General features: G+C 39.7%; 1 protein-coding gene across 7 annotated transcripts in view; it reads left to right on the top strand.

Annotated features, from left to right (window-relative positions):
* The window catches only part of Herc4 (HECT and RLD domain containing E3 ubiquitin protein ligase 4), a 107,891-nt gene that overhangs the window by 42,901 nt on the left and 52,707 nt on the right, over positions 1-12,283 (top strand). For all 7 annotated transcript variants that reach the window (XM_013514842.1, XM_013514844.1, XM_013514841.1 and 4 more), the window contains one exon: positions 9,899-10,059. In XM_013514842.1, coding sequence (XP_013370296.1) covers positions 9,899-10,059 — 161 coding nt within the window. The remainder of the gene's footprint in view (positions 1-9,898; positions 10,060-12,283) is intronic.

Here is a 12,283-nt window from a genome sequence, read left to right as displayed (position 1 = left end):
GAGTTCCATCTTTTTTTTTTTTTTTTTTTTTTTTCCATTGTCTTTCATTTCTTTCTCTGAATTTCACTGTGTTCTTTTCTACTAGCTTTGGGTTTAGTTGGTCCTTCTTCTAGTGCCTTACATTGTAAAGTTGTTAATCTTTTTAAATGTAAGCATTTTTAGCTATACTTTGTCTCTTAGCACCACTTTTTCTATGTCCTGTAAATTTTGGAATGCTATGCTTTTGTTTTCATTCATCTCTAAGAATTTTCTAATTTTTCTTGTGATTTCTTTTTGACCCGTTAGTTGTTTGTGTTGTTTAATGTCCACAAATTGGTGAATTTTCCAGTTATTCTTTTACACATTGATACCTTTTATTCTGGTGCCATCAGAGAAGATCACTTGGTACGTTAGCTATCTTTTAAAATCTGTTGAGAGTTAATTTGTGTTCTAATATAGGGTCTGTCCTGCAGAATGTCCAGTGTGCACTTTAAAAGAATATATTTTGTTGTTGTTGGTTAAAGTGTCCTGTAAATACCTGTTAGATCTGGTTGGTTTAATTTTTGGTAAATATTTTTTTATTCTCTGTCTGGTATTCTATCCATGAATGAAAGTGGGGTTTAAAATCTCCAGTTACTGTTGTAGAGCTATTTCTTTGATAAATTCTGACCGCTTTTGCTTTATATTTTGATGGTCTGTTATTTTATTGGTATGTAAATATTATAAATATTTATAATTATGTCTTCTTACAGTAAACCTTTATTAATATATTGCTGTGATTTGGATATAAAGTCTCTATTTTGCCTTTTAACATAGCCACCCTGCTTGCTCACGCGTACTCTCTCTCGCCTCTATTTTCCTGGTGGTGCTAGGGATAAAGTCCAAGGCTTTACGTATGGTAGGTATGTACTTTAGTACTCTGTTGCATTTTCAGCCCTACCACACTCTCCTTCAGTTATATTTGGATGGTACCGTCCTTTTATTTTTGTTTATGTCTTTGGGTCTATCTCACAGAAAGCATATATAGCTCTGTGACCCTTAGTGATGTTTTGGTCAACAGCAAACCGCATACATGACAAAAGATTGTAATGGAGTTGAACCGGCTTGAGTTCATAGCACATTGAATGCCTTACTCGCCAGTTTCTGGTGATGTTGATATAAACAGGCTTATTGTACTGAGAGTTATACAGGAATAGAGCAAATACAATTATGTATAGTACTTCATGAATGACTATGTTACGGGTTTATGTATTTAGTATACTTACTGTTTTAGAGTGTACTCTCTCATATACTAGTGAAAAAGCTTGCTGTAAAATACTGTCATTCGTCTGGCAGCACAGCCACATATCTCTTGTTTGTTGAGCCTGTTGTCATCTCCACATGTGCCTGATTTGATGTTGTATAGTATTTTGTTCATCATGACCTTGGCATGGGTAAGGCCCACTCCTAATGTTGCCAGTAGCAGGCCGTATATAGTAGTTGACCTAGAAACACATGTAAGGATGGACTGACTACTAGGGTGAAAAATCTGCGACAGTTTTGCTCTCTGGTCAGGCATGTCCCGTCCCATCATAGCTGTGGTCTTGAAAAACAAGACCAAGCAGTGGCAGTGGAGTGTTGTGACTGAATGAAGTAAGCCATACAGAAAGACAACTAGTACGTGTTTTTGCTTATATTGGAAGTGTAAAAGTATGATCTCATAGAAGACTAGAATAGAAGCAGAACTTGGGAAGGGTACAGGTGAGGGAATGTTAAAGGGTTGTTTAATGAGCACAATACAGTGAAATAGGAACATTAACTCCTGTTGTTTTGTAGCATAGTATGTTGATTATAGTTAACAATTTTTGTCTGTTTCAAAATAGGATTTTGAATGTTCACAATGCAGAAATGAGACACATTTGAGGTAATAGGTATCAGCATGCTAATTACCCTGATTTGGTCATTATGTGTTACATTTATGTGTTGAACCTGTAAATACATAAAATTATTTGTCAAGCAAAGAAAAAAAGAATAGAAACTGTTCAATAATTGGCTTCATTGGAGGCTAAAAAACATTTGAGAAAGAGCTATTATTGTCACAGAAAAACTGCTAATGACCTGAGTTGAAGACTGGGCAGCATAGAAGCATATCCCTCACACCATGGTGATCAAGGCCAAAGTAAAGAGTTTGTTTGCATTATTGAAATAAAAGGGCTGGACCTGACTATAGTAAGCTACTGCCAGCTCTGGGTAGTTTGGATGACTCAGTAATCCTTATTCATTACATTGAAAGCGAATGCTAAGTCTGAGTGCTGACATGAAGGCAGCTGAAGAATTTTTTAAACTCCAGGGAAATCACATGCCAGTGCAAATGCTCAGTATGGTTGAAATCACTCTGTTCAGGAAAGGACTCTCTGAAAGGTCTTTTGTCCATCAGGAGGCCCTGCCGGATGCCAGGTTTCAGAGCTTTTGAGGATAGGTTAACATCCTTTGGGGGCAGTGTTGTAGGGTATGGGGTGTGAAACGCTTTGTGATTTGACAAAGTGGTAACTTACAGAGAGCCCTTCCCAGTCCTCTTCACGGCCCAGGAAGTTTATATTTGCAATCCCATGAAAAGTTAATGGAATTCTAGCATTAATGGAATTCCATCTACCGCTTCCAGTGCAACCCATGGCAAGATTAAAGACACTAAGGCATATTTGTATTTATGGGGAACCAAGGGGTCCTAAGTCTGGCCATGATGATGGCCATCCAGAACAAAGGCCTCCACCCAAGGCCAAACACAGTTTTTATTAATTCATGAAGAAGGAAGTGGCTTGAGGATGAGTGACTGAGAACAGTGGGAAATACGTGAGTGCTATGAGCTGGGCTGGGTAGGAGGTCTGAAATCACCTCTGCCATGTGCATAGGGAAGGATATGCAGAAAAGAGTAATCTGCATAACACAGTTGAGATAATATCTAATGTTTTGGGGTCGATGCTTCAGCTCTGATTTGTAATGTTTGAAGTCCCAGGAAGTCATAGCCTCTATCCTGAGGCTCCATCCCAGCTGACAGCATGGAGCATTGGCTCACACATCCTGGCTCATCCGAACTCACTCATGGGAGCAACGGAGAGTCCGGGGAAACACACCTGCCATCTCCAAAGATTACTATTGTCACCTTGGCTAGACCGATAAGCATTGCTTAAAGCCAGTTGAAGGGATAAGGAAGGGATCCCAGCCAGCTCTGTACATATCAATACATGGAAATAGGGTCGGGCTCAGCCAGAATGGAGGCAGTTGCTCCTGTTTCAAGGAGAGTTCCCAGGTGGTCCTCCACAGTAACCCCAGGACCTTTAAGCATCCCAGTAAGCATTGCCCTGTAGGCAGACTAAGGAGCAGTAAGAACTCATAGATGACTCAGTGCCTCTTCCAAGATGCTCTGGAATTTCTGTGCCATTGAGAAAGAGCCATTATTGTTTGGAGAATGACATATCTTTTGCTCATCTTGGTTTATGTAGCATACTTTGCGATGGTCACACAATGACCAAATTGCCTGAGGGTGCATTTTTCTCAACAGATTGTCATTAAGTGGCATCTTTTATGTTTTGTTTTTTTTTTTTTTTTTTCTGGTACCAGGAATTGAACTCACGACCTTGCACTTGCCAGGCAGGCACTGTGCTGCTGAGCTAAATCCCCAGCTCCTTACGTTTGATTTTTTTTTCAGTATCGCATTTTAACTACCTTTGTCTTCTCTCTTTCCCTCCTCTCCTTTCCCCTCCCCTCTTCTCTTTGAGACAGAGTTCCACTGTGTAGTTCAGCTGGCCTTGAGTTTGCTTTGTAGCTCTGGCTGGCCTCAGACTTGCAGTGACCCTCCTGGCTCAGCCTCCCAAGTGCTGGGATTACAGATGTGCGCCACCATGCCCGGCTGCATTTTCATTTCTGTATATTTTATAGCGGTTTTCTTTGTGGCTGAAGTGGGAGTTAATTTTAATATTCTTAAGTCGTAGCACTCTGATTAGAATTTTATAACAGCTTAACCTCAGTGCATACAAAAGTCTCACTCCTATACAGTTTATCATCTTTTATCTATATCATAAAATTACATCTTTATACATTATGTGTCCAAGACTCAGATTTGCTATCATTTTGTGTTTGTCTCTTAAATTATGTAGCAAAGAAAACTTAGAGTTAACCAGCTAAAGTTACAAGGATAGCTGTTCTAACCCTCCTGTGCTTGCCGCTCATGTAACTGCATTTCTCCACACAGCTTTCAGTTATTATCTAGTGACCTTTCAGCTCCACCTAGAGGTCCTCTCTGCATTTCATACAGGGCGGGACTTGCAGTAACAGGTCCTCTCAGCTTTGGTTTGTCTGGGAATATCTTAGTTTCTCCCTCACCTTTGAAGGAATTTTGCTGGATACGGGATTCTTGGCTGACAGTTTTTCTTACTTTTTCAGTACTTTGAATTTATCAGCTCTGTGACTTTTGGTCTCCAAAGTTTCTGATGAGAAAATATGTCAGTAGTCTAAGTGACAGTCTCTTGTACATGAGGAGTCGTTCTGCTGCTGCTTTCAGGGTCTTCTGCCATATCGTCTCGTCAGCTTGAGGAACAGGTGTCATTATGGATCTCTGCGTTTATTCTGCTTAGAGCTCATGGAGACTCATGTGTGTTTGTAGTCACATCTTTAGAGGGGGTACGGAGAATTGAACTCAAGACCTTGTGCTTGCCAGGCAGGCGCTGTGCTGCTGAGCTACATCCTTGGCCCCTGTATTCACATCTTTTATCAGCTGTAGGGAGTTTGTGGCTATTATTTTTTCTAATCTTTTCTGTTTTCTCCTGGGAGTCCTGCACTGCTTAGGTTAGTCTACGCGATGGTGTCCTACAAGGCCCTTAGTCTCCGTTCACTTTCTAAAAGTATTTTTTCCTTCTTTTCCTCAGATTCGATAGTTCACCGGCCTGGTGGCTTCATGCCTGTGGTCCCAGCTAGTTGGGACTGCAAGAGGATTGCAGATTTGAAGCCAGCCTGAGCAACTTACTAAGACCCTGTCTCAAAATAAAAAATAATAAGAAAAGACAAATGAATAAATTATTTAACAAAAATTTCACCTGTCTTATCTCCAGTTTTGCTGATTCATTCTCTTTCCCCAGATCTGCCATTGAATCTCTAGTGTACTTTTGATTTCACTTGTAATTTGCAGTTTCTTTTTAGGTTTTCTATCTTTTCATTGCTATTTGCATTATGTTTCTACATTTTTTTTTTCCTTGACTTTCTCCATGTCTTCCTTTAGTTCTTTGCTCATCTTTAAGATGGTTGTTTTAGTCTTTGTCTTTTAGATTTGCCATCTTTTTTTTCAGGGATGGTTTCTCTTTATTTTTTCCTTTGGCTTGGTTACATTTTTCCTTTTCTTTATGTCTTTCTGTTAATTTTTTTTAAACTGGGCTTTTAACTCTAGAACTGTGGTGATTTTGTTTTTCTCCGGTACTGGGAACCGAACTCACGACCTTGCGCTTGCCAGGCAGGCGCTTTGCCGCTGAGCTAAATCCTCAGCCCGAACTGTGGTGATTTTGAAAGTCACATTCTTACCTGCCCCACACTTCGTTTTTTTTATTGTTGTAGTTTCCATGATAGAGAGAAACCCAATATGTAAAAATAAGGTTTTCATGTCTTTTTAACTGCTACCGTACTTGAGTATACAATTCTGACTTGTTGAATTCCTCCATGTAAGTTGATGGTTTTGAATGTCTTACACCTTAAATGTCTGGCACCCAAGTAAGGGAAAAGAGAAAAATGAAGGAAGGAGAAAAAGGGAAAAGAATAAAGAAAAATCTACAGCAGCCTTGTAAATGCCCTGGAAGTCTCTTTAGCCAGAATAGGAGAGGTATGACAATGTATGTCTGCCTCTCTGAACCTTTTAATCAGAAACTGCTTTCAGAGATCAGAGAACTGATCCTAGTATGTGTACAGAGTCCTTATTGCCTACCCTGGGCCCTGGAAACTGAACGCAAGCTGCTCCTGGAACGCTTTGGTAGATGGGAAATGGGTAGCTGGGGAGTTTGGACTGTGCTGAGAGCTAAAATTGAAATAAACACAATTTGGCACCTGACCCTTCTCCTAGAAGGTCTAAGCCTTTGAATAGACCCCAGAATTTCAAAATAGTTTTCTTTCAGACAGATTCTGCCAGTGCAGTTGTCATACAGGAAAGGATGCAGATTCTTAATGCGCTCTTCACTGTTTTCCAGAACTCACCTGTCTTGCTCCATATTTGAAATCCCTTCAGTCTCCGACTTCATCATGCCACTGTTGCCACAAAGAAAGTGCCATATGTACTTGGAACTTAGGCACCTTGCTAAACTCTTACTAATAACTTATTCATGAGCCAGGCATGGTAGCGCATGCCTATAATCCCAGCAGTTGGGAGGCAGAGGCGGGAGGATTGCTCTGAGTTTGAGGTCAGCCTGGATTATGTAGTGATCTCTAGGCCAGCCTGAAATACATATTGAGACACTGTCTCAAAAAAACCAAAACCAAAAAAAAATAGAAAAAGAACTTATTGGTGTACACAGTAATATCATCTGTGAATTAATCCAGTTTTGCTTTCTTGTTTCTAATATTTTTGTATAATATTTATAATTATATTGCCTAAATCTGCTAGCAGAAGCACCTGTATAATGTTCACTAGAAGTGCTAAAGATCAAGACATCATGGCCTGTTTCTTTGTGGGGAAATTTTCAGTATTTTACAATTAAGCATCATGTTTTATCTGAAGTTTTAATGTTCCTTCTTTATTGAGATTTGTGACGTCTGTTAATGTGTTGAATTGGTAGCTGTTTCTGGCTAACAACAGCTGTTTTATTTTTTAGGGTAACTTAATTTGGTTATCATGTGTTATCTATAAATAGTACTGGTTTTGGCTCATGAAAATAATATTATCATTGAACTTGATCCACACTTATTCTTTTTATCAGAGTTCTGTTACCAGGATTATTCTGTCCTGATAAAGCATTATAAAATAAAGTGAGAGATGTACTCTTTTTGTTTTTTTCTGTTCTGCTTTTGTTTTTCAAATAGAACAGCTTGAAAGGCTGGTAGAACTTGTGATTGAAGCCATCTGTACCAGGCATTTTGTTTTTTGGAATTTAAAAAATGTTACTCTGTTTCTTTAAAGGCTGTAAAGGTAGCTTGTTATTTTTTCTGAAGTCAGTTATGTGGAAGTTGAATTTCTCTACGAATTTTCCCATTTCGTGTAAATCTTAAGCTTGCTGGTGTAACATGTATGTATGCTTGTGTTGCTGTCTTTCTGAGTGGGAAGTGTCTGACGTCATCACAGCTGCTGCCTTCTGGTTCTGTGGCTCAGCTGAGTGGCTCCTCCTCAGGCCTGGCTTTGGTGGGATTCTCTTATTTAAGCTATAGGTGTTAACTAGGTACCTCTGTTTCGAGCTGCCTAATCACTGAAGTGAGATGGCTTTGTTACCTGGGCCCAGTGCAGGTGGTCAGGGAGCTCCCTCTTGGGTATTTTATTCTGTTCGGTTAGTGGTGGGAAACGTGCAGAGTCCACCTCAAGTGTGTGTGTGCGCATGGAGCTTCTTGCAGCACACTGACTGAAATCTTTCTGACCAGAACAAAGCCCAGGAGGGCCCTGAAGTGAGAGTGTGGGCACGTGCTGCTCAGTCCCCACAGGCGAGGAGGTGGGAGGTGCGTTTGGGTTTGTTTGTTCAGGTGACATAGTCCATCAGCTCCTCCTGAAATACTGAAAATTGTTTAATGTTGCTCATTTTTAATTATTTTTTGAATAGCTTTTAAATGTAACCCAGCTTTGTAAATGTAGTTATTTCTGGTAGCTTTAGTCACGTAACTGTTGCATAAGGGTAGATGTTTCAGTTGTGTATTAACTGAGGACTTCCCAGAGGGAGTATAGAAAGGTGTCTGGTATGGGAAGTTTGACTTCCCAGTGGTCAGTATTGTAAGAAAGGTGTGTGATTTTCTTATTAAATAATTGTTAAGCACGTGAAGGGAGTAATTCAGAAGTGCCAGAAAGGAGTCCATCAAGGACATGATCCAAAAGAAAAAGCTCATCTTAGAATAGTATGGTGTTTTTGAGGTATTTTTAGCAACTGTGGGGCTTAAGGTAGTTATGTTTGTTCAGTGGCAGTGAACCTTGACTTTGTTCTGGACTCAAACTATTTGGAGAGTTTTGAAAAATATTCATTTTTGGCAACCCCACTGTGCAGCCAGGCTTCTGAACTGCATCTTTAGTAGACCAGTTTGGGGAAGTGTTCAGCAAACTCATGTTACAGTGAGTTTTAAATGATTAATAACTTTTCTTTGGTATGTCACAATGGGCAGAAAGGGCAGTGTTAAACCCTTGTTCAACCAGAGGGGTTTGGAAAGATTCCATTTAAGATTTGCTGTTAAAAGGGTATCTTTATTTAAAAAATTTTGGTTCACATTGGCTCATGTGGCACTGAAGTAAGGTGGTTGTTATAATGTACTTTGTATTCTCATAATATGGCAGAATAGCTAACTTGAACAGCTTCAAGTTAGGTATTTGAATCCAAATACCCTTTAAAGAGTACAATTGAAAACCACTGCTGTTAGTTTGCATTGATTTTGAAGTCACACTGAAAGAATTTGGCAGTCTAGGTAGTACAGTGATTAGAATGTATTCCTAACCTAACCTTCTAAAACTGCTTTAAGACAGTTACTTACTTAGCTAATAATTCTGTGGTTCAGTAATTTTGGCTGGGGATAGTGGGGCTGTTTTCTTCTTAGCTGAACCCAAATAATCAGCCCATGACCTGGCTTGAGGGCAGGTGGACTGGGATTGGTCCAGCCAGGACAGCTGATCTTTCTTCCAGGTTTTGCCTCATCCTGTAGCTGCTAAACTTGGATCCTTCTCATGCTAGGGTAGGGTTGCTAAAGATAGAGAGGGAAGAGCTGCGATGCTGCTGGCAAAGCCGTGAGCCTGTGAAGCTTCTTGTGACGTTTAGAATGGAAACACTGTTAGGTCGGTATTCTGTCGATCAGAGCAAGCGGTAGGTCAGAACCTGGATTTAAGACATGGAGACAGTCTCCCTCTTGATGGGGTTTGAGGCAGGAAATGAACTGTAAGACCCAACAAAAGCAGGAAGGAGAGCTGAGACACCAGCCCCTCTCAGTGAAGTCACCGCATGGAAAGGGTGCCCTGCGGGGGGTAAAAGAGATTAAGAAGTGAGTAGAATATCTAACTGCAAGATGTGACATTTGTCTGTTTTAGAAGAGGAATTACAGAAATAAGGCTTGAGAATTTTCCAGTCTTGACCAAAAGACATAAAACCTGAGAGTGAAGAGTACAAGGCCTAAGCTGGGTGATAACATTTAGCTCATTCCTAAGCATAGTGAAACGTCCCAGGAGGGTGGGACAGATTCGTAGGAGGGCAGGCTAGTGGCTGTCTCCAGCCTTTACTCCGCAGTGCCTTACTTTTCCTGTGATTGTAGCGGCTCTGTAGGAACCTGAGTCTGTGTGTGAAGGGGTTGGTTTCTGTAGAAGAAAGAGAATATTGTTTCTGTTGCCTTCAGTAATAGATTACAAGACCAGTTCTCAGCCTAGAACTTCCGAGTGATGCCCACATGGTGGGCTTTGTCGACCGAGGCTCTAGGTTAGGGCCTCGCAGGTAGGCGCATCGTGGAAGGGCCCCTTGGACTGCGGGCTAGATGCTGAGTCCTCCGCAGCGGGTTTCCGTGCAGAGCCGGATGTCTTCTGGGGCTGTGCTTACACAGTGTCCCTGTGTGGACACCAGATGTATTCTGTACAGACTAAGGCTGTTAATGTTTCACACAGAACTTACAAAACTTCTTAAACTCTTTATAAATACTCTTGTTTTCAAAGAAAAACGTCAGTTACTGTTCACTGTATTGTTCTCCGTGTAAATGGTTAAAGGTAGCGTTAAACCTGAGAGTTTCTGTTGTTTCATTCTAGGCAGCATACTTCTGCTTTTGTTCCTTCATCAGGACGAATCTACTCTTTCGGGCTTGGAGGTAATGGACAGCTGGGAACTGGCTCAACAAGCAACAGGAAAAGTCCTTTCACTGTGAAAGGAAATTGGTTTCCTTATAATGGGCAGTGTCCACCAGATATTGGTAAGTTTTAATAAAGTTTTGCCATATGCATTAAAGTTCTGTTAAAATGTTTTTGAGCTGGGTGTGGTAGAAGACACCTGTAATCCCAGCTCTTAGAAGGCTGAGGCAGGAGTTTCACTATGAGTTTGAGGCCAACCTGGGCTGTTACATAGTAAGTTCAAGGCCACCCTGGACTACACAGTGAGACCCTGCCTCCAAAAAAAATTTTTTTTTTAAAAAAGATTCCTTTTAAGTGATGAGGCATTCTTTGCAAGAATTCTAAGGTACATTGTTAAGTTAAAATAATGAGCTACAAAACAGTGTGTAGGATTATTTAGTTTGCTTATGTTTCCTTGTGCATTTGTAAGAAAATTCTGGGTGAAGTGTTTCAGAAGGTGGATCATAAGCAAAGTATCTGGTGGCTAGAACACCAGTTACGGAGTTGTATTTTTTTTGTTTTTTAAGTGGAGTAAAATACAAATAACAAAATGTACTAACTTAACCATTTTAAAGTTTAACAGTTTCTTGAAAAAGTGTGTGGTATTTTTGTCTAAAAACCATATTGGGTAAACAGCAACTCACTTTACGTTGTCCCCTCCCAGTGCTGGCAAGCCCCATTCTGCAGTCTGCCTCTGAAGTTGACTAGACTCCACGCACCTGATATGGACTCAAACAGTATTTGTCTTGAGCACTGGCACACTTCCCTTAGTGTAATGTCCTCGAGGTTCATCCTTGTTGTAGCATGTGTCAGAATTCCCTTCCCTTTTAAAAAGCTGCATAGTATTCCATTATATGTATGTGCCACATATCCTTATTCTGTAGACAGTTGGCTTGCTTCCACCATTGTTGTAAATAATGCTGCGTGGACATGGGTGTACAGATTTCTGAGATCCTTCTTTCAATTCTTTTGGGTATGTAGAGGGAGTTTTAATTGTGTGCCATTTTCTGTCTTTTAAAAATTTGAAGTATAAGGGCCTGGGATATAGCTCAGAGGCACAAGCGCCTGCTTGGCAAGTGCAAGGTTCTGAGTTCGATTCCCAGTACCAGAAAAAAAAAATTGAAGTATGTACATTTATTACCTATTTGTGATCTTAATGTTTTAATTTGCTTTTTACATCTCTTGTTTTAGCCAGATGTGTATTGATTTTCTTGCAGTATATCTGCTTACTTTTCATTGACGTGGTGCTGTTTCTACACCCACTTGGTTAGGTACTATAACCAAGATGTACGCCCTTTTTATATTTTCTTTACCATCCTAAATGTGTGTTGATGGAAATTAGCATCCTGGGTTATCTGTAAAGTAATATAGAACTTTAGAGCTGGACATGGTGGTGCATACCTGTAATCCTAACACTTGGGAGGCTGAGGCAGGAGGATCACTGCAAGTTCAAGCCCAGTGTGTGCTGCATAGTCAGTAATCAGTTGAAGGCCAGTTTGAACTACATACTGAAACCCAGTCTCAAAATATATATATATTTTTTTCTTCCGTGTTACAGATTTTACTTATTCACAGTGATGAATGTGAATGTAATATGAAGGTTGACAATTGCATGACTATTATGGATAAAAATTTTTGTTGTAATTAAAGAATGTTTCTGTTCTGTTCATATTTAGCAAAGGTCAGCTTTGGTCTTAACATTTTTTTCTTTTGATTTGATTTGATGCTTTTGTGTTTAGATTATGGTTTCATTATTTTTTTCAAATTTTCTTAGTTTCAACACTTGTGTTATTTTTCTTGTGTCCTTAGCAGTGTGTTAGTGGTTTATCGTTTCTTTTTTTTACAGAGTTATTGTTAATATCCTAGCAAAGAAACTTTGTAATTTTAACTAGTAGAAGCACTGTGAGGAGTCTTACATTTCTCTTTATAAAATTTGATCTCTTAGGGCTACATTTTTTTACCTTTGAAACTGTAGACCTTAAGATATTTGCATTGAAATGAAAATTAAGGTGGAGTTTTGCCATCATTGATTTTTAGCTACAATTTAATTGCATCAGAAAATTGTTGCTACATAATAGCTAAATGGTGGAAACAACTCAAGTATCCAAAAGGAACATTATTGAGCCATTAAAAGGATTGAGTCTCATATGCTACAACCTGGATGAACTTTGAGAATATTACGCTAAATGAAAGCAGACTGACACAGAAAGATAAGTAATATGTGATTCCACTTACGTGAAGTACTTACGACATTCACATTCATGATTACCAGTTGCTGAAGGGAATAGGGAATGAAAAGTTACTGTT

This window comes from Chinchilla lanigera, unplaced genomic scaffold, assembly GCF_000276665.1.
Source record: "Chinchilla lanigera isolate Chin_1 unplaced genomic scaffold, ChiLan1.0 scaffold00024, whole genome shotgun sequence".
Taxonomy (NCBI): Eukaryota; Metazoa; Chordata; class Mammalia; order Rodentia; family Chinchillidae; genus Chinchilla; species Chinchilla lanigera.
Note: the sequence above shows the minus strand (reverse complement) of the source record. Positions and strands in the feature narration are given on the sequence as shown.